General features: G+C 38.0%; 3 protein-coding genes across 4 annotated transcripts; 2 read left to right on the forward strand and 1 right to left on the reverse strand.

Annotated features, from left to right (window-relative positions):
- Window positions 1-459: 459 nt before the first annotated feature.
- Window positions 460-3266, reverse strand: LOC141814269 (uncharacterized). The gene is made up of 4 exons (XM_074702205.1): window positions 3216-3266; window positions 1829-3131; window positions 1578-1724; window positions 460-980 (listed from the first exon to the last, which is right to left on the reverse strand). The coding sequence occupies exons 1-4, from the start codon at window positions 3264-3266 to the stop codon at window positions 460-462; spliced, it is 2022 nt and encodes a 673-aa protein (XP_074558306.1).
- Window positions 3267-6537: 3271 nt separating this feature from the next.
- On the forward strand, window positions 6538-8749 carry LOC141814743 (GDSL esterase/lipase At5g45910-like). Of its 2 annotated transcripts, none has more exons than XM_074702691.1 (5): window positions 6538-6774; window positions 6843-7058; window positions 7132-7280; window positions 7362-7638; window positions 8468-8749. In XM_074702691.1, the coding sequence occupies exons 1-5, from the start codon at window positions 6558-6560 to the stop codon at window positions 8698-8700; spliced, it is 1092 nt and encodes a 363-aa protein (XP_074558792.1). In that variant the 5' UTR covers window positions 6538-6557; the 3' UTR covers window positions 8701-8749. The 2 variants fall into 2 exon arrangements, with proteins under 2 accessions (XP_074558792.1, XP_074558793.1); XM_074702692.1 differs by having other exon boundaries at window positions 7346-7638; window positions 8468-8616.
- A 1804-nt stretch (window positions 8750-10553) lies between these two features.
- Window positions 10554-21816, forward strand: LOC141814911 (histone-lysine N-methyltransferase ATX4-like). The gene is made up of 23 exons (XM_074702868.1): window positions 10554-11519; window positions 11598-11653; window positions 11746-11941; window positions 12256-12369; window positions 12500-12568; window positions 12663-12728; window positions 12836-12927; window positions 13020-13112; window positions 14242-14377; window positions 15088-15175; window positions 15286-15385; window positions 15522-15646; window positions 15821-15966; window positions 16123-16227; window positions 16827-16891; window positions 17152-17356; window positions 17596-17682; window positions 17772-17828; window positions 17906-17995; window positions 18654-18740; window positions 20294-20368; window positions 20449-20549; window positions 21575-21816. The coding sequence occupies exons 1-23, from the start codon at window positions 10569-10571 to the stop codon at window positions 21663-21665; spliced, it is 3195 nt and encodes a 1064-aa protein (XP_074558969.1). The 5' UTR covers window positions 10554-10568; the 3' UTR covers window positions 21666-21816.
- Window positions 21817-22912: the final 1096 nt, after the last annotated feature.

The following is a 22912-nucleotide window of genomic DNA, read 5'->3' on the forward strand; positions in this document are numbered from 1 at the left end:
AGGTACTCTTATTCCAAAATTAGTCCTATCTGTCATTCTCGTGTGTGTCCTATCATACATCCACATCCTCACTATTTGCTCTTAAAATACTAGAAGACAAACAAGAAATTAAAGTTCAAATCCCAATCAAAATCATTCTGAAAGTCATTGATATCTTCTGATAACATACAAACAAAGACATCAAAAGCAATGAGAACGGTGAACTCTAAGAAAAGAACATCAGAAATAGGAGAAAGCAAATGTAACACTCTACAACTCCACACAACAAACAAGCAGAGAATATCAAAAGCAAAGAGAAATGCAAACTCCTGTGTCTGTAACTCTTGCTCTGAATAAGTAATTCTCGTTCTTCAACTAGTACAATGTAGTAAGTTTCCAAATTTGACTGAAAGAAGTACAATGTTTTTCTAATTTATTACTGAAACATAATCAAATCACATCTGAAATTGAATAGCCATCTTATTTCCTTGAAGTGACAGACTGTTGATGTCTGCCCTTTGATCTGTTCATTCTGCTCCTCTCTCCGTGGCTGCTGCTTGCTCCTCTGTAGGTGTTCCTTTCTCTTCCACAGCTCTTACCTGAAGAACTGGCAGTCTGGCCCACTCGCCTTGTCAATTGATTCCGCGAGAACCGGTCAATGCTCCCGAGTGCAACCTTTGATATGTTGTGCAAGGCCACCTCCCGTCCCTTCCGAGGATCAATGGGATTCTTATTCAGGTAGGCTATCTTAGGTAGGATGCTGCAAATGGTTTTACGAAGCCTTTCTTCACCAAAATTGTTCAGAACTGGATTGCCAATCAGGTTGAGAGCCAAGAGAGAGCTGTCATTAGCAACAAGTTGAGCCAAGGCCTTTGCTGTGGTTATCTTGTTGAAGCTCAAGTCCAGAACTTTTAGCTTCAGAAGTCGGTGGAGACCCTCAATGTAGCTGATCGTATTCCCAGCTAAATAGAGCTCTTTTATGAGTGTGTCATTTGGAAATCCTGAAATTTAGACATTGGATTATATTCCTATCCTTGTTAAATCATAAAGGTATACTACAAAAAAGTAGTTGAAATAATTGAAGAACCATAATTATATGAGAAAATAGCAAGTTTGACACTATAAATTTAGGTTTTATTAAACATAAATCAGTAATTCAAGTTTCAATTTAATAGAGGATAATTTTACTCCCCAAAAAGCTATCTGAATAAGTGAATCTTAATAGCAGAACAAAAACATCACTGTCTTCTGAAGGACATCATTGTGATCAATCAATGAGGCTTCATTACCATAATGGCTTCAATCACTAATGGGCATTCTCCTTGAAAGAACCATGATTGTTTCTTGCACTAGCCACTGTTCAAATTGTCCTAAGCCTAAATCCCATATCTAGGAATCGTTACCACAATACCAAAAAGGGAAAGCTAAGATTTTAAGAATGCATCTAACAACTGGCGATCAACATAATCAAAGTATTGGAAAGTAATTTAAATTTAGTGATTAGAATACCAAGTGATACAGTCTCTAGCACAATTTTTAGTATTAAAATGGCGGGATTGAATCTAAAAATTTAAAAGGCAACACTTAATATTGCTTACCATGACCAATCCGTGAGATTCTGTTGTAGCTGAGATTAAGAACCCGCAGCCTTATAAGCTCTTTCAGTCCCTCAATTGTTGTAATTTTGTTCTTGGACAAGTCAAGTGTAAGGAGACTCTTTGGGAGGGTTCCTGAGGTAATGTGGGCTGCAGAAACAGGAAACAGATCAATATATGAATGTCTAACAAATGTTCTATATCAGAACAACACATAAGATTTATAATCTAACAGTTTAGTCGTTTGTTCATACCTATCATATTGCCAGATAAGTTAACTGATCGAAGACTACTGAAGGCTGAAATGACTGGAATAGCTTGCAAACCCATACCAGAAATGTGAGCCATATGGGGGAAGGAACACGATGGTTGGAAAATGTAGCTGCCCTCCATTATATCCTTTACTGTTGGCCTGCCGGTTTGAGTTTGTTTCTTTCCTGAGATTTCTTCAGCCTCAAGAACATTTGTATATGAGGTAGCCTCTTCTGCTGGTTCCTCATTCTGATAGCTGTCTATTGGATATGATGAACCATCTCCAAGACACTGAACCCAAGCATCAACTCTATCCAAGTTAGAGCACTCTGAATGAAAAGCAATCCAACGATTCTGAGACCACAAGTCATCTGCAGTTGTAATTTCTGATTGCCTCATTTTTGGTTTGGTATCCATTTCAAAACATGACCTTGACTCAAGTACATCGGAACAATATCCACCACCAATTTTAGAGGTATTGTTGATGGAAATCCTCTGTGATGCTGTCATCCTAGGGTTGTGAAAATTATTATGGCTCAACAGAAAAAGATTCGACCAAAGTTTTGCACTCCTCGACCGGAGCACCTGGTATGAATACGTCTTCTTTAGAATTGCCCTATCTGCACTGAAGGATGTCATTACTGATTTTGGACTTCCAGGGATAGCATTTGTTGCTTCACCACCAACAGTTTCACATATGTTGAGAACATCATCCAAAAAATTGGTAGTGGTAGGGGATCCAACAAATCTCTTTGTCTCAACGTAGGAACATGAACGTTTAAGACACAGAGATCCACACAATATTTCTGTTTGTCCAATGCCAGGATCACTAACATGACCATTGTAGGTAATCATTTCAGAAGCAGTTTCTTTAAGCAAACTGCTATCTGAACCATCAATATTCAGCTCTTCGTTGACACTTCCTAAATTGAGTCCAGGCTTGTCTACCTCTAATGCTTGAAGATCAAAGTCAGAGAAATCTTTCCTCAGAGATAAACAATCCTCGTGCTCATCACCTCCCTCATAAGCTGCTTCAGCACCAGGCTCAGTTTGCTCAAATTTGAGATTTTTTGTACCGCGCATTTTGGTTCGTGCATTCTCCACAGGGTTCTTTCCCTGAGTTATCAACGGCATAGGCTCTCTGAGATTTGCTACCTCTACAGAACTATAGGCCATTTGATCAGCATGATTGGGTTCATCAAAAGCAATTCCTACTACAGAATTCTGGACATGTTGATGAACTTGTTCTTCAGGGTTAACTCTTAAATCTCCACACGTATAGGCAATTTTGGATCTTTTCTTTTCCTGTAGAAGATTATGCAAATACTTGTAAACAGAATCATGACAAAAAAGACACTAAGAACAAAATCCACAACGATTGATTCTTACCTTGGAGTTCTTTCTAGCAAAAAGTGCTGCGAAACAACTAGTTATTGCCATCTTCAAGGACAGTAATTGATCTGAGTAATGCAATCTATAGTGAAATCCTGTCAAGTTGTTCTTTTGCAGTAAAAAATCAACTACCAAAATCTCTAGTGATCAACAAAAACCTTACTGCATGAAGGGGTCTCTACCGTTGCAGGAGTTAGCCGTTGTCAAGAGGAGATCCTTTCACCATGCAATGGAAAGGCCAAACAAGAAGAATGAAAACCTCAATACAACGTGGAGGCAACTGAGCATTCTTTAGATCCCACACCTTCCTCGAGGTGCAAGGGCATAGAACCCCAGGGACGGCCAGATTGATGGCAACTCCTGATATATCAATTTGTATCCCGTGAAGGGGAAAAAAAGGTGAGATCTCGTAGAAATTCCAATAAAACAAAGAAAAAAACTAACTTTTGCGAGACTCCTTTGTCATTTTCAATGTTTAGAAATAAAACAGTCAAACAGGAGACACCAAAAAGAAGAAATCGGGCAGACAATAACAACACTCCACTCTTATGCGATCTATATTAAGAAAAAGGAGTTGAGAAGAAGAAAAGAGATCTGATCGAAGAAAACACACGGAACGAAAGATCTTTTTCCCCTAATTTTATCTTAACAACTAAAAACATCAACAATTCCCTCGCGTCCGACCAAAGGCAGAAGATTAACAAAACAATAAGCATCGAATTAATTAGGAAATTTCCTCACGGAAAAAGGTTCCTTTCACAATCACAATGCCATCATTCTTGAGACAGAAAAGCAAACAAGTTCGTTTCGTATTCTTCCCCACCCGAAACAAACGTAAGAACCGCAGAAATGAAGACATAAAGTGGAAAAAAATCCGGCATCCTTTCGTTCGATGATACGAACAATTGGCCAAAGACCCACCTTACACTTTCTCGAACGAACAACCCCCCAAAGAAAAAGAAAGTACCTGCAAAAAAATCGTTCGTGCGAGCGGGACAGACGCAGAAGCCACTGAGCGGAGGCCGAAAGCTAGCGAGGAAGAACTCAACGGCAATAGGAATCTCCGTCCGGCGCGACGGTGGGACGGCGATTTGATGCGTGTGCGGAGGGAAGGGTTGGCGATCGAGGACCGGTATAAATAGCGATCGCGGTGAACCGCAATCCTATTAGGAATAAGATCGGATTAAAATTTAAAAATATTTAATAATTTTAAAAAATAAGAATTCGAATTAACTCTTTTACCAAATTCATTTTTTTAAAAAATTTATTTATTTTTAATAATTCAGATTTGAACTCGTTATCTAAGGAGTCCGGTTAATTTTTTACCATTGCATAAGCATCTTATGCATATGCGACGTGTGACGTGGGCGCCTCCATCACATATCGATAATCAAGAGTCAAATGGAGATTAAGGCTCCTGCTGATCTAGCAACAAGGGCTAAGGGCAATAGCTGAATTGGTTACGATACAGCAGAGTTGTAGAAAAGGACAAGAATTCAAATCCTGATAAAATCAGACAATACCCTCCTGCGTCGTGACCACCTTTTGTAGAAAATAGAAAAGAGAAGAGAAAACAAGGGCCAAGGGAAAATGACTCCATCCAAGTAAAATTTAGATAAGATCAGACATTATCTTAGTCCTATATTTCATATCGGCTTCAAACACAGTCTCAACCTCATACGCTATCTTGATCTCAAACTCCCTCTCGATCTTAGACACAATCTCAATCTCAGATGTAGTCTCAGGCTCAGACTCCATCTCGATTTCAAACATCATCTCAGTCTCAAATTCTGTCTCGACCTCAGACACAGTCTTAGTATCAAACTCTATCTCGGCCTCAGACGACATCTCGACTTCAACCGTCGTCTCGACCTTGGGTCCTAATTTTCCATATCCCAATTATAAGTCCTCGACTCCTTGCCCTTCGTGGGTTCATGAACAGGGACTGTAAATATTCTCAAGACATGAGGCAATACAATAATAAAAGGATGGTTACAAGGTTGTCAGATTTAATCTCCTTGATACTTTCATTTTTTTTGCATATAAGACCAAAAAAATGAAAATAATCAATTATTATTATATATGGTCTCCTTAGATATCTTCTTTTTTGCACATAATGTCAAAAAGAATCAGAAATAAGCAACGATTGTCAAATTTAGTCTCCGCATATGCTTCCATAATGATGCCACTCTAATTGACATAATGAGAGGCTCTCGGACGGCTATATAAACCCTAAAATGATTTATCCAGGGGCTCTCTTCTTAATTTTTTTCTCATTCCTGGAAATCATTTCATCTTCTGTAGAATACAGAAGTTTAACAGTATTAGAATAACTTACTAAGACTCTTCAATACTAGTCTAATCTTTCGTTGAAATATATTTTAAATTCTCTTCACCTTCTCCAATAAACATCTCTTGAAAATCGTACATGTCAAATCATTCATTGATTAATAATTTCATCATCCGTTGAAATGCATCATAGTCTGGAAGATATTTTTATTTCTATTATAGAAATTGTGCTTGTGTAAACATGACAAGTTTGAAGTCTGCTCTGTCGGTGTGAGGCTGCCTTCCATGAGAGTTGAACAGCTAATTGTGACCTATGAGTCAACCTAGTTAGGCAATTAAGGCAACAATTGACCACTTATTTTTTTGTAAATTATCGTTATAAATATGTTTGTTTTTAGTCCACTTATTGGCTATCTAACTGTGCAGTTTTTCATTTCAACTCCACAAGTCTTGGTAATTAAAACACACACACAAAATAATAAATAAGAAAACAAACTCCACAAGTCAATTGTTAGGCAAAACTCCATTTTCATATTTATTATTTTAACATTTATTAATTTTTTTTTTTAAAAATGCCCTTTAAAATTTTATTATCTTTTTCTATTGTCTTTTAATCCGCCACCTTAGCGGCCCCCCACCATTTGTTAGGTTAGTTGGTTTTTGTTTGGCGAAAGCCTGGCTTCGCCAGGATTCGAACCCTTATGTAACTCTACTACGTCGTAACCAACTCAGCTATGTCCTGGGGGTAAAATTTTATTATCTTTTCTTCTGCAAAAGGTGGAATCCGCCACCTTAGCGGCCCCACACGATCGGTCCCCCGACCATTTGTGAGGAGGTAAATCGAAAAATTGTAGTTGGTCACGACGCAGGAGGATGTTGCCTGACTTCGTTAGGATTCGAACCCTTTTCTGCAACTATACTATGTCGTAACCAACTCAGCTATGTCCAGGAGGCAAAATTTTATTATCTTTATACATTAATATAGTGATTTATAGGAGAAAAATTGATATTATAGCGCACAAAGGGAAGCACGAGGAGGCAGCGGCAGCGATGGGGAAGCAGCTCTTCTTCCTCCTCTGTCTCTTCCTTCTCTGCTTCTTCTCCTCCCATCCCGCCTCCGCCCGGCGCTACAACGCCCTATTCAACTTCGGCGACTCCCTCTCTGACACCGGCAACGTCGTCCTTGCAGGCCTCCCCTACGGCATGACCTACTTCGGCCACCATACCGGCCGCTGCTCCGACGGTCGCCTCGTCATCGATTTCATCGGTGAATCCTCAACCCATCCCTTTTTTTTTAACCTTCCCCCTTTCTGATGGCTCTTCTGCTTCCTGTAGCCGAAGGGATCGGGTTGCCTCACCTGCCGCCCAGCACCGCCAACAACACGAGCTTCCTCCGCGGCGCTAACTTCGCCTTCATCGCCGCCCCGGCCTTGCCCTTCGACTTCTTCCACCAGCGCGGCCTCAGCCATGGCCTCCATGTGAATGCCTCCCTCCACGAGCAGATCGATCGGTTCCAGAAGTTGCTCCCTTCCATTTGCGGCTCGCCCCAAGGTCTCGCCACTTGCGCTACCTCTCTCCCCAGCGACGAACTGTCTTCCTCATTCCTGTAAGATTCCTTTTGCAGATTGCAAGGATTTCTTGCGCAAATCGCTTCTGGTCGTCGGCGAGTTCGGGGGCAACGACTACAACACCGGCCTCTTCGGCGGATGGTCGGTCACTAAAGTGACCTCCTTCGTGCCCCATGTCACGCGAGTTGTCGCCGACGGCATCGAGGTAATCAACCTCCGTTTCTTTTTCTCTTTTTCAAAACTGAAATGTGTCGATATCGAAAGTTCCAGTCTGTGAAATTGACAGAGATTGATCGGCCTCGGCGCGGTGGATCTCATCGTGCCTTCGGTGCTGCCAGTCGGCTGCTTCCCCCTCTACCTCACGCTCTCCGAGTCCTCCGATTCGGCCGAGTACGGCCCTCGGACTGGCTGCCTGAGGAGGTTCAATGCCCTGGCCTGGTACCACAACGCCGCTCTCCGGCGGGAGCTCGGCCAGCTCCGGAGCAAGTACCCGGCGGTGTCGATCCGTTACGCCGACTTCTACGCCCAGCTCTTCGATTTCGTCGTCGATCCTCTCAAATACGGTGGGTCGGTGGGTGGGTGGGTTGCCGAACCTTCCTCTCTCCTCATCTCAAAATTAATTTTAATTTAATATTAAGTTTTTAGAGATGTGATATTCTGCGCAACCCGTGTTGCGCAACCCCGTGCGTGACACAACTGATTTATCATCGTTGTCGCCGCCTCACCACGCCGTCCGATCACCGTCGTTGTCGGCTCGGGCACGATCGATGCACCGCTTGTCGGCGCTTTGGTTGGCGTCGGATTCCGATTGAATTGTGGTCAGAATCCGATGCAATTTGGTCGGAACGTGGTCGGCAGTGACACGTGTCGTTTTCAACCAAATCATGGTTGGATTCTGGCCAAATCGCGGTCGGAGACCGGTCGAGGAAGGACCGGCGTGTCTGACCGCGATTTGGTTGGAATCCGACCGCGATTTGATCAAAAATCGACGCGTGCCACTGCCGACCGCGTTCTAGCCAAATTGCACCAGATTCTGGCCACAATCTGACCGGAATCTGATGCCGACCGACGCGTCGGCGAGCGACGCGTTGATCGTGCCCAGGTCGACGGTGGCCAGACGGGCGGCGAGGGCGATCGGCAATGGCGGGGTCGGGGGCGTAACACTGTGCATTCCAACATTTGGACGGTCAGATCTGGCGCGCGATCGCGTGATAGATGGTGGATTGCGTATCACGCACGAGGAAGTCGCGTAGAATATCAAAATCGTAAGATTTAATAGATCATGGACCATATAATTTATTTGTTAAAAAAATATTTATAATGAATTTATTTTATATAATTTTATTTTGTGATTAGCAGCCAGATGCCTTGACTCTGTTTGGAATTCAACAGGATTTAAAGCTGGAGCCCTGAGGACCTGCTGTGGAGCTCCCGGAATGGGGAAATACAACTTCAATCTGGAAGCCAAGTGCGACCAAAATGGCTCGACCGTGTGCTCCGACATCTCGACCCATGTGAGCTGGGACGGGATCCACATGACCGAGACCGCGCACCGCATCATCGCCCGAGGGTGGCTCAGTGGCCCCTATGTCAACCCTCCAATTTTGAGCACCCCTGCGAGCTAAAAAACATGAACATGATTCTTCGATAGGATCGAGTCTTATGCTTTACCCGTCTTGATCGATTACTTAGTTGGAGTTGTGTCTAGCAGGGGAGTAGAAATTGTAATTCCATTGAGTATGCGCAAAGTGCATCCATATCACATTTTGCACATACTTACGATGATTCTTCGTGATCCTAGTCCTCGATAAGGATTCTTCCAAACTAGAAGCGCTACGGTCGACTACTTCATCTTATTAGAACTTCGAAGGAGAGAGTTTGATCTATCGAACAAGTAGCTCAAACATATATTTTGCATTTGATTTCGACGTCTTTTTAAGGTGGTAAACTAATGCTAGAATTCCAATTAAGTTTGAACAAATAGAAACTAAATTGAGATTTTAGTAAACAAATAAAGTTATAGAAAATTGGATTCGCCAAATCTATTTAATTTAATCAAACACTTAAACGTGCATAGCACTTCTATACTTGAGAATTTATAATTTAATCTATATCTTAAAACAACACAAACATCATGACCCTTTAGCTCTCGCCGAATTACAATTCACAGCTTTAAAAATAAATAGAAAAAAAAACACAAACAATCGTGCATTTTGTGAACGCTAAGGTTTTGTTTACTCTGAAAGATGGAAGAGGAAGAAAGAAATTGACGGTGGGAAAAAATTCATAGGGAATAGAAAGAAAAAGGAAAAAGATCTGAGGGAAAGAAAAAAAAATCGTGGAATCATACGGAGCTTCCGGTCTTGACCGTGCGGGTCGATCTCGTGGTCATGAATCTACTATTAAGTTCGAGTTCGGTTTGATAATATTTTCGCACTTAAAATCAAGCTTGAGTTCGTCTCTTTGACTTAATCGAATGAATTCGAACAATTTTTTTTTTCAATCGAGACTCTAATAACTTGTGAGCGTTTTGACTAGTTTACACCCCTAAACCGCCTAGAGTGTGTGGGGCCACCAGTCACGATCGCGTGAGATCGTCGACTCGTACGCATAGGGCCATCGACCGTGGCTGCGCTAGATCACCAACTCGCACGCATGGATGTTGCAACCGGGCGAGGTCACCACCTTGTGCATGCGGGGCCGTTGCCTCGTGGGGTAACGTCGACAAGGTCGCCACCTCACCAGAAGTCGTTGACCATAACGGTGCTAGGTCGCCATGCGAGACCACTTATGACTCTTGCAAGTTGGATGGTAGAAATTCAATTGTGGAGCAAGTTGGGAAGATAAAAAAAATATCATCGGCCAAAAGATTCATAATTATATTTATTTATCTGATAAAAATAATAATTCATGTTTTTTATGAAATAAAAAATAAAAAGAGGAAAAATTTTCACTACAATTTTTTTTATAATAATTTTTATTTCGGTCCTCCCAAATAAACATAACCTAAATCCAAATATATTTCAACTTCTCCTCCTTCCCCCTTTCCCTCCATCTCAATTCCCGGTTTCCTGCTCGTAACGCCCCGTGGCGGTATAATCCAAAATACCGTATTGCGACAATCTCGGAACCCAAACAACGTAACGGCACGATATCTGTTACGTTTTCAAAGGGTCTATATATACTCCGGCGCCATGCCGTTGAAGAGCTCTCAAGTTTCCTTCTTCTCTCCCACTCGGATTGGTTTCGAACCGACGAAGAGCTCTCGGAGAATCCAACGGAAGAACGAATTGGGGGGCAGGAGATCGCAAGAAGGCGTTTGCGAAGTTATCGCGATCCGGCTATTGTCCAATTCTTTCGGCTTTTTGTTTTGTTTTTTTTTTTCGGGTGATATTTGCCTTGGAATCTCGAGGATTAGGGTTTCTTTCAGGAATTTCCGGAGAATTGTTGGTTCGGCGTGGTCGAGGAAATTCGGCGTGTTTTAGATCGGAGGATGGTCATCAACCGCAGTTTGAGGGGGCGAATGCCGAGCTTGAAGCGATGCAGGGCCGAGGAGCTGACGTTCTGCGATGATGAGGGTGGCGGAGGGCCGGCGGACGGACGCAGGAAGAGGCGTTGGGATGGGTCGTTCCCGTCCGAGATGATGGGGAACGTCTCCGGGGCTGGAATTCCTTACCTTTCGGATGGCTTGCGGATGGGGAGTGTCTGCGGGGATCCTGGCGCAGGTTGCCTGGGTTCCTCTTGTTCCGGCGAGCTGTCCGTGTCCACTTCCGTCGCGGTAGAGGCTCACGAACGAGGCAGGGGCGCGTCGGTGGAGCCCGTGGCTACTTCCGCACCAGTCGTGCGGACGTCCAGGGGGCGCTTGCAGGTGCTTCCTTCTCGTTTTAGGGATTCGGTTCGCGCCGATCCCTGGAAGAAAGAAAAACAAAAACCGAAGGATACAGGTACTGGTTCATCTGTCCAAGCTGACCTTCAATCCTGCAAAGATGATAAATTTAGCTACACTGGCTTCGAATTTAACTCGGGATCGAAGAATTCCTGCACATTGGTAAGGGAAGTGGAGTTCTATGGAGCTTGCAGAAAAGTTAGTACGAACAAGTGTTCTACTTCTCGAAGTACTCTTACATCCGTCGAGGACAGTCTGGTGGGTCTGGAAAAGAAGTTCCTGCGGCCTGTTCTTAATGCACAGGACCAGCCGCATTGTTATTCTAATTTAATTATGGAGTCAAAGCTAGCAAGGGAAGGTTCAGACAGAAAGGACGATTTTTACTGCCCAGAGGATTTTGTTCTGGGTGATATAGTTTGGGCAAAATGCGGAAACAATTACCCTGCGTGGCCAGCAATGGTGATTGATCCTTTTCTGCAAGCTCCTGAAAAAGTTTTAAATTCACGTGTCGCTGGAGCTCTTTGTGTTATGTTTTTTGGGCAGTCCAGAAATGGAAAGGTAAATGATTTAATCTGCACTGCATATATATATATATCTTTGCTAGTGGTTGAGTATTGATGAAGTTTAATTTGGCAGGCATATTCATGGATGAAACAAGGGATGATTTTCCCCTTCTTAGATTACCTAGAAAGGTTTAGTTAGATGATTTCCCCCTCGGCTTTATGATTTAGAAACATTTTTTCTGTTGTTTATCATGTGTTGATGCACCACTATCTTTCTCCAGATTTCAAGGGCAAACTGAATTATTTAAGTACAAGTCTAGCGATTTTCGAATGGCTATTGAGGCGGCTTTCTTAGCTCAGCATGGTTTTTCTCCTGTGAGCAGTAGTGGTCACTGTGATTCGGACAAATCTGTTCCTTGTACATACCAGGAGGTTGCTGATTCAAATCACGAACAAGAATGCCAATCAAAATTCCAGGCAAGTTTAAAGTTATTTCTAAGTTTGTCATTAGTTCATTTAAAATTTGAAGTTATACTGATCTATTTGGCATGCCTTGGAAGTATGTTACTGAAAGAAATTTGGTTTATGCTAATTAATATTCCCAAGTAGTTTTAGGTCTGAGTCTAATAACTTGTCATGGCAGTAACCTGCTCAATGACTCAATCCTTTGTTCGCATATATCCTCTACATTTTCCCTCTGTTAAGTAACTTTTCCTTCAGCACTTAACGTGGGTAGTGTTAAGGGTTCAACCTCATACTTTTAGGATCTAAAGTTTTTATTTGAACTTTAGGTTGTAGACAAATCAGGGATGCTTTGTGAAAGTTGTGGAATGAATCTTCCATATGGAAGTGCAAAGAAGATGAAAGGGCAGTCACAGCAGTTACTCTGTCAACATTGTGCTAAGGTTTGTATTCTTGCTTCATGAATAGCTGATGTCGTATGCAAGGCACTAGCCTTTTCTGAGTTGTCATTTCTCCTTTCCTTCTTTGATGGAAAAAAGTGGTTTATGAGAGAGATGCATTGGTCTTTCACAGCTCCTGAGTTCAAAGCAGTACTGTAGCATTTGCAAGAAGATTTGGCATCACACAGATGTGGGAAATTGGGTGGGACAGTTTTACACCATAAGTTAGAGAGTTTGATTTCAGTTTTTTTTCATAGGAGAAATAATGTCTTACTAGTAACATTATTTCCAATTAGGTTTGTTGTGATGGGTGCCAAGTGTGGGTACATGTAGAATGTGACAATACATGTGGTAATGTAAAGGTATGGGATTGTTTTCACAATTTTTTGCTTATGTATTATTCTGTTTGTAACATGAAGATTCATATAAATATATAATCTAATCCTTGCTGGCTTTCTTTTTATACAAGGATCTGGAGAACAATGATTATTTCTGCCCAAATTGCAAGGCTACACAGAAATTTGAAGGGCCAGATTCAGATAGAAAATCTGTAACAGTCAGGTTTTTCACAGCTTTTCATCAATACTAAAACTTGTATGTAGAGACTGTAGACTTGGCTTGCTTGGAATGTTTATAATATGTCACCTATACAGATCTATTGACGATACTTTCGGGGAAAAGTTATCCGACAGGATCACTGTCGTCTGCTGCAATATGGAAGGAATATACTTGCCACAAGAACACATGTATGTATTTTTAAACTTAACACTGTTGCATTTGCTCAAATGTTATGTTCCATTTTGGTAACTGTTTTTGCTCACGATCAATTAGGAAAACCATTTCAAATGTATTAGAAATTATAAAATGGAAAAAAAAGAGAAATCTGCCATTACTGGTGTCTAACTCGGCTCACTTTCCTTATTTAAAAAAAAAACCACTTGCAAAGTGTTGAATTTTTTGTGCAATCACTTTGTATCTCAGTTAGAGCTTGGAAGGCTACACTTAAATCAAGTGATCCAGATTGTCCAGGCAATGACCAAAGAACATAAATCATTTAACATTTTCCCACTTTGCTTAGCACCTCTCCAAATTTTCTATCAAAGCAAGCTGTGGTTAAAACTATATTGCTGAATGCTATGTGCATTTCTCTATGACAAATAGATGTTCAATAGATGCTTTGTGACTCTTTTCTTTTGATCGCATAAGTGACATGCCATGTTGATATTTAAATCCCTCCTGCTTAGTCTCTCTTTTGGATCCAAATGTGGACTGGCTTTCAGTAGATGTTTTGCTTTCAATACCTTCAGATACCATGCGACCTTTACTATTTCTGTTCTAATGCTTATATTGATGGAGCCCACTGAGAAGCTTCTGGGGTTTGTCGGTCTCCATTTGTCAGCGCACCTAGTTTTGTTGTATGTTCAGCATTCCGTCTCCCATTTTTAATCAGATCACTGTATCTTTGCATTGGAATGACAGTGGAAGCTTGGTTGCAAATGTACACCTTGGCTTGCTTGGTTTATTGGTGTATGCTTGTGATTGTGCCATTTGTTTGTTGCTAGTTGGTATAACTTTGAAAGTTAAGCTGCCTGCTTTCTGTCATATGTGATTACCCAAGGCCTGTGCTAAAATTGAACTTTTTCTCCCGAGTCCTGACCAATGAGATATGTCTGGCTGATACTAACCTTGGCCTTTGTTTGTTCATTGATTTGTCATGTCATACAGGTTGTTGTAGCTAAAGTAGATTGATGGTACTAGTTGTACTAGTTTAATGTTCTGTTATTCTTTTTTTTCTTCTAAATGTTGAGGTGTGAATCATTCTAGGGTCGTGTTAATTTTAATGCTTTAAACTCATTTCCTCTTTATATCATGCAGGGTTTTATGTCAATGTAACTCCTGTAAGTCAAAGAAACTAACTCTTAACGAGTGGGAACGACATACAGGTTCAAGAAAAAAGTATTGGAAGCTTAGCGTCAAAATCAAGAGTACTGGGCAGCAACTGGGAAAATGGGTTTGTAGCCTTATCTTCTAAAAATCTGCAGGGTTATATTGTTTTTCTTTCTGTAACATGGTAATGGTTATTATGTAGAACTATTGAAAAGGACTTGCAGTTTTTTTACTTTAATGCTTTCATGCATTCCCAACTAATTTCTCTAAGCACTGAAAACCTGTACCAGAGTATCTAACAGACATCAGCTTGATCAGTATATATGGCAAACTGGAAATAGAGTGGTCTTTGCTGATTATGGACCCTCCTTGACTTGCATGGTTGCAGAACTGTTTTTTTTTTCTTTTTCTTTTTTTGCATTTTTCAAATTTTATTTCTTATGTTTGCCTCTCCTGTTCACCCTTCTTAAGGTTCTTATCCATCACGTACCATTTCAACTCTTTTGAAATGAATCCTTATAGTGTCAGCCTTCTTCCTAAAAAACTTGATTTTCTTTTGATGAAACCTATGGTTTGATCTATGTGTTACTGCACATCATCACAAGCCTGTAAATCCCAGCTATTTGGGATTGACTACACAAATCTTATCCATCCCTTGAACTTATGGAAGACTACGTTACTATTAATATTCAAATAAATTAGATTACTTTTTATTAGGTTAACTAGAGTTCTATGGCCTACATTGTTAGTTCTAATTAACAAAACTTGTATGTCCATAAAGTCTAACATATTAACATTGTTTTTTTTTTGAACTTCTGTTTGTGTAAAATACAGCTAGAAGAGTGCAGTCCATCCTTTAATTACCAAGTTAAGCACCCATCACTTGGCAATAGAAAAGAGAAGCTCCTTACTTTGCTTCAAGGTAGACTAATTTTCTTATTTATCATTTTATTTGGCAATCTCTTCATGCTTTTTCTTTAAGTCACTACTCTGCCAAAATAATGGAAATAATCCCTGTTCTTTCTTGAACAGAACCATATGAACAAATACTTGCCAAATGGACAACAGAAAGGTGTGCAATTTGCCGATGGATAGAAGATTGGGATTACAACAAGATCATTATATGCAACAGGTCATACAATCTGGTCCTTATCCTCCAGTTTTTTGTTATATAAATTCTAATGAGAATCCATCTTTACAAATATCTATGGAGGGTAACTGAGATTCTTACATATAGCTTAGAGATCCTAAGTTGCCTTATTCTGCAGATGTCAAATAGCTGTTCATCAGGAATGCTATGGAGCAGTAAATGTACAAAAATTGGCCTCCTGGGTTTGCAGAGCTTGTGAAACGCCCCTTCATAAAAGGGAATGTTGTCTTTGCCCCATCAAAGGTGCACGTGCATCTTGGAATTATCATTTGCACATATCGTTCTGTTGTATGTCTTTTTTTGCAATGTTAGGATTCACTAATTGAAATTTGGGATAAATCATATCACTTCCCTATTGTTTTTTCTAGCTTTAAACTGTTGCAAGGCATGAATGCTTACTTCTCAAGCTTTGCTCAGGTGGTGCACTGAAGCCAACAAATATTGATAAGTTATGGGTTCATGTTACATGTGCATGGTTTCAACCAAAAGTATCCTTTTCCAGTGTTGAAACAATGGAGCCTGCTATTGGCATATTAGATATACCATCTCTGCTGTTTGGGAAGGTGAAGTTTGAATAATTTACTAATTGAGTTATTTGTTATAAAATATAGTATCTGTATGCCTTTGCCATCAGATATACCATCTCTACTGTTATTTGGTTATAAAGAACATTATACTCTGACCTTTAAATCCTAATCTGTCATTCAATTTGCCATCAGGTTTGCGTGATATGCAAGCAGAAACATGGTGCTTGCACACAGTGCTACACATGTTCCACTTATTACCATGCTATGTGTGCATCACGAGCAGGTTATAGGATGGAGGTAAGCGACTCTAAGCTAAAAGCTCTATAATTTGACAGTTGAACTGTGTTTGACTAGAAAAATTAGAGGGCATAATTTAAATTTATTATATTTCCTTCATAATCATGCAAATTACAAATTGTGAATTTATTTCATCTGGATTTATTTTCAAGTCATGAACAATGAGTGCTACTTTTTTCTCCAATCAGGAACTTCATGGGCCTTGATGTATTCTTTGCAGTAGTCTTTGTATTTTTCACTTCTTTGCAGTAGCCTTGGCATCATCACCACACTATTCAGCTTTTCTACCACAGTTTTTGTTTTACAAGCTACAGAGAATGTATTTGTTCTGCTTGACAAATATGTATAATATGGTGAAAAGATTTTATGGTTGCATCTGTCATGGGCTTAACAAATATTCAATTTGGAAAAACATGTTTTCCAGTTGCATTCCTCATAGGCTGAAAATTGCAACATTATCTTTCTATCCTAAATAACTTGGAAGACTAGTATTGTAATTGTCTATCTGAATGTATCTTCTTATATGTCTATATTGTTTCATTCTTGTCCTAAATTGGAGACATATGGTACCTTACCTAATTACACTTTTACAAATGCAGTTGCATTGTTTGGAAAAAAATGGGAAACAAACAGTAAAGCTGCTCTCCTATTGTGCACATCACAGGTAAATCCAGTGGTCCTTATTAACACCTAAAACTTTGAATTATTCTGAATTTTTTGTTGTGTTGGTTGCGAAACTGCAACTGCCTATTTGGAATGCTAAGTGATTTGACACTTTTTTCTCAGGAAGATTTTGAATGCATATATCTTTTTTTCTCTGTTTCTAAATGTTTCTTCTCTTGCCTGATGACTTACTCATTTAATTGGGTTTCTCAATTTGTGTATAATTTTGGTTCCAGAAATAATTAATCTTGACATTTTTAGGTCTCCCAATCCAGATAATGTGCTAATTCTGCAGACTCCGTCGGGGATTATCTCCACTTACAAATTGTTGAAGAACATTAAAAGGCAAAGTGGTTCAAAACCAATTATGATGGAGATGCCACACGAAAACATAACCTCAACATCTCTATCTTCTGAAGCGCCATCCTCTGTGAGATGCTCAATTTACCACAAAACAAAAACTAAGGTAGATGAGAGACATTCTTTAGATACTTGTTTTGTATGAGATAGTGCCCCAATATGAATATTGTAGCATGTTCCTGAGACATTCTAAATTTCTCATTTTTGGTGCATTATTATTTGTGTGTAAGAAAATTTTTGAGTCTCACATTGCAATTTTTTGAGTTCTTGATCAATTTGTTCTCTTGATGACTGAACCATCTTTAATTCTCCTGCCATGCCTAAATTCGTAACTTTCTTTTGTAGAATATACGAGAAAGTGGAATTCCACATAGAGTTATGGGACCTTGTTATCATTCTGGGGACTCTATTGAAAGTTTAAATGCAGCTATGGTAAGTATCTTTTCCAAATTATATATTTCATTATTTAACTCAATCCTTGCACCAAAAGATGTTTAGGTCATTGTTTTCTTTTACAACAGGATGATAAAACTCAGAAATCATTTTCTTCATTTAAACAACGCCTTCGCTATTTACAGGTAATTTAATATCTTTTGCCCTCACCTTATTTTTGCTTCTTCTGTGTGCCCAACACTTTAATTTTCTTTGCTCCCAGTCGACTGAACAGACTAGGATCTGCTTTGGAAAATCCAGGATTCATGGATGGGGCTTATTTGCTCGTAGAAGCCTTCAAGAAGGAGAAATGGTATTACTTTTTGCTACATCTTATGTGGTGTCTCATGTGAGTTATAAGTATACCGTTTATTTTGCTCATTTGCCGTTGATATGATCGTACATAAAACTGTAATTTTTTTATTGGATCTTTTTTGTTTTAGTATAGTTACCCCCAAAAAAAGCTAATTGTAAGAATTCATTAATTACAGGTTACATTGTCCTTGGTTTAATTCCTATGATTTTTTATATTCTTGCTATTGGTTCTCCAAAATATTAATTATTTTTCTTATGTTATATTCTATTTTTAAATTTATATTACATTTTTTATGATATCGAGGCAGATAGCTTTTTGTGTTTTCTGACATAATGATTTTCAAGCATAATTTTTTACTTGCATCTAAATTGACGTGACCAACGATCAGTATGTCATCATACATATTAACATAGTTTTAAGATTTCTATTAGATGTTGGCTTGATATTTTGGAAGTACCTTTTGTTTGAACTTGCCAAAAGTTTTTTAAACTTAAACTAAGTTACATCTACATCTATAAATTTAGCCACTCACGCACTCAATTTTTTATTTATAGGATGAAATTTCTATGCATTTAAAAACTTTGATTCTTATGTGATAGTTTTTTTTTCCTATGCATAATAATCTATCTACTGAGCCCCACTAATTTATCTTCAGCTCATTGAGTATCGAGGAGAGCAAGTTAGACGCAGCGTTGCAGATCTGCGAGAAGCACGATATAAAGCGGAAAAAAAAGACTGCTATGTAAGTCTTACAATCCTTCCCTTCTTGTTTATCAATGTGGCATACAATGAATATTGATTGGTGATATAGTTGCTGGCGTATTTTGTTATACACATGCAATCTACGGGAAAATTTGTTTATAAGCTACGATATGCTGAACAAGTGGTAGCATATTCACAAGTGTGCACAGTCACACGTTAGAGTTGAACCTTTTTGTAGGCTAGCTGCAGCTTGTGTTCAGTTTATTATACTCAGCTGGGAAATGCTGCTTCACCAAAGATACGACTTTTATACTACTCGGAGACTTGTGTCTACGCCATTACAATTTGACAAGATTTTGAATAGAGATATTAGCTAATTTGCCCAAAGTTTTTAGTAAGATTTGTTAATTGAAAATAGAAGCTAGCTAATTATGATGGTACCAACACTGATCAATCAATGCATGGAATCATAGCTTTACCAACCCTCACTCACGAATGTTTTTTACCTACTGCTTTAATTGGCTGTCTCGATTGGTAGGATTGGTGTTGGGAGATGATCAATCAGAAATGACTAAACAATTCATTATGCTTTCAAATCCTTTTGAGACATGTTAATAATTTGATATGTGATTAAACATGAAACGCCTCTGTGGAGAGGCCATTGTGATGGCTACATCCATTTTCACATACTCCCTTGCAATCCTTCAATTGTGCATACATTTTACAAAGATAAAAAAACTAACAACAATGTCATTGTATTTTATTTCGACTAGCTGGCTGTTAGTTAATAATATACTAGCAAATAAATATAGGTTCAATTTTGAATTTGATGATAAAATAAAAATATTTTGGTCATGTGAAAGTTATGTAACATAATAAGTTTGTGGACCATATGATACAACATTTATCTATATAAATAAAGTATTCGTTTATTTTGTATTTGTTTATTCTTGATTACAGAGAAAACCAAATTCCCATTAGGATATTTGGAAATAAGAGAAGAAACAAAAATATTGTTCATGAAATAACCTGATTTAATTATTTCATTTTTTAACTTAATTTTATCAATATGTGATAATCCTGTTCAAGTCATATATATATTATATTGATTCAACCCACCTAGATAGTCCTAAACACCACATGGCATTTCAATTATAGATGAAGATATTCAAATTTAATCCTAGATCCACTTGCTTATGTCCAAACTATATTTGCTCCCAGTACTGACATAGCATTCATTCAAGTTAATACTGAAACCAGTACCCAACTCAAATTTTATAACTTTAAGGATATTTTAGTTTTTCACATATGTTGTAAGCTTAGAATATAGATGGTTTTATTTGACTTAAAAAAAGGCTTATCTTACACAATACAAATGTAACATGATATTGAGTGCAGACAAAACAAGGATCTATGTGCTACTATTTCTGTTTCAATCCATGAGCGGAACATGTTCCCTATCAGGGTGAAATGTTACCTTTTGCAGTATACAATATTCAAGTTTCATTATAAAAGATGAATGCATGAAATGATAAATTTTATTCTTTTATTTAGAATTTGATTTTAGTTGATCTATTTATTCTTTGTTTGCAGCTATTCAAAATAAGTGAAGAGGTTGTAGTTGATGCCACAAATAAAGGAAATATAGCTCGCCTAATAAACCACTCTGTAAGTCATTGTTATCGTTTTTATTTTGCATCATGGACTCATGGAAGATTAGTTCCCTTTTAAAATTTTATTTGATGCAGTGCATGGCAAACTGCTATGCTCGGATCATGAATGTTGGTGAGGATCAGAGCCGTGTTGTTCTTATAGCTAAGAAGAATGTTTCTGCAGGAGAGGAGCTAACGTACTTTCTTTCACTCATAATGTCAATCTTAAAGTGGTTTCTTTTTTTATCACCAAGTTATTGTTCTTTTGCCCTCAACCCATCGCTCATTCATATTGAAATTTATTTTGCTTATTTTTGTGCTTTCATTGTTTAAACTCCCTACTTAAGTTGATTCTGGCAGGGGACTATATAGTGACTACATACGACCAATCACACATGTGGTTTACATGTGTAGTAAAAAAACTGTACCATGTTTTCATGAACTATTCTAAATTGACTCCAATTGACTAAAAATGAGAAGCTACTCTATTTTGGAGCTTATAACTCTGTTAGTGTTGAATTAAACATTTTAAGTTTTAATTATTTAACTACTAACTGTGTGTTAATTTTTTAACCCTTCAAGTTATAATTATTTAAATAGTGACTATGTGCATAGTATATACATATCATCATTTTGTTTCAACAATTTGAAGTTGACTATATACATCTTATCCCTTTTAGCACTTATGAAAATGATTGATACACACATACACATTGTGCTTTGAAATTCGCATTACATGGTTGACATATTTTGCTGGTTTGTGTGCCTCATAGCCATTAGTTTCTAGATAATGGTTATGTACAAATAAAGAACCAATCACATTTCACTACATATTTCTTTTCTGTCATCTATGTAAATTGAGTTACATTTCGTGTGTGATATGCAATAATGTTTGACATCAATTATTACTAATAATTAAGGCCATCCACATTTTGGGATTACCAAGCACTATTGCCTCATATATTGACAATCACCTGATGTCTAGCTAGTTTAAGTTAAAATTAGTTCAAATAAACCAAATACATTTTTTTTAAAACTTCCCTGCAATTTAGTTTGAGTTTAATAATTTTCAGAACCATGCTGTGCTATTGTTACTTAATTTCAGTTATTATATATTCTTATATTCAGTTATTATATATTCTTATATTCATTCCCATTTTCATATGGCCCTTCAAAGAAAAATGAGAATGACCAATACTTTGCATTTTATTTTAATTTGCAGGTATGATTATTTGTTCGATCCTGATGAAGCCGAGGAATGTAAAGTTCCCTGCCTCTGCAATGCACCAAACTGTAGGGGATTCATGAACTAGCTAACGTCATTAACCATTACTCTGAGTTGCAACGAACAAAACTGCAATGCTGGAATGGAGAAACTGAAGCATTAGATGTCTAATCTAGCTTCATCGATCTACCCGTCAAGCCCTCGAGGAGTTGAGAGGGTCTCGAGGCATCAAACTGGCGGTCTCTCGAAACCATTCAATTCATCAACAGCAGCCGAACCCAGATAGATCCCGTTACTTACACAATAACTAAGAGAGGAGACCAAGGCATCTCTCAATGAGTTGTTACGGGAGCAAGATCCCGTTTCTTTTTGTGTATATATATATATATATATAATCTTATTTTTTCATTTTTCTACAGAAGGAAGTAGTTTTTTTCCTATTCTTTTTCAACCTTCAATTTATACGGAAACGAAGATAACATTTGTTGACTTGTATATTTAGCAAAGTATTTGTGTTTTATGATATTTCTGGTAGATATGGACTTAAGTGACAATCTGTGTACAATCCTCTTTATTTATTTTTTATTATACATGAGATTATGTTTCTCTGTACGTTGAAGTGTCAATTCGAATAGATTAAATGAATTCGGATCTGGTTAAAATAAAATATTATATAAAAAAAATCTCAACACAATCCGAATTTGAGATTCAACTCGAAACTTTAAATTTGAACCCATATAATCCAAAAAACTTAAGACTTTTTTCGATAATTTTTCATTTTTATTTCAATATTTTATCATTATTATACTAATATTATATAAAATATCTTAATTTTTAAAATTAAATTTAATTTAACTTAAAAATCTATTAAATCCTAAATCTAGACCAATTCTATCTGAATCTAATCCAATCCAAACTCCCCAACTAAAACCCAACCCCAAAAATACTCATCCCGAATATGAATTTTTTTTTTTCAAATTGAGTCAGATGGATCAAATTCATTTTTGACAACCTTATCTTTATGATTATACTATCCACATGTCGTAGACTTTTTTTCTTCGGAAACTCTTATATATTATTATTATTTTTTTTATAATCGATAAAACTCTTATTATATTTGATCTTAATGAAATTTGTTTACTTTTACGTAATTCAAATTAAAGAACATAAATGGAGAAATGTAGAACCTTTTAAGCTCCCCAGAGAACAAAGTGAATTTTTACAAAATAAACAGCAAATTTTTGATCTAGTTTTCTAGACATTTATCAAAAATCTTCATTAATTTATCATTCTCAAGACAGAAAAAAAAGGGAACGCTTTAATGTTTCTTTTAAA

Source organism: Curcuma longa, chromosome 21 (assembly GCF_044706935.1).
Source record: "Curcuma longa cultivar G26 ecotype Majalengka, Jawa Barat chromosome 21, ITB_CL_G26_1.1, whole genome shotgun sequence".
In the NCBI taxonomy this organism is placed as follows: Eukaryota; Viridiplantae; Streptophyta; class Magnoliopsida; order Zingiberales; family Zingiberaceae; genus Curcuma; species Curcuma longa.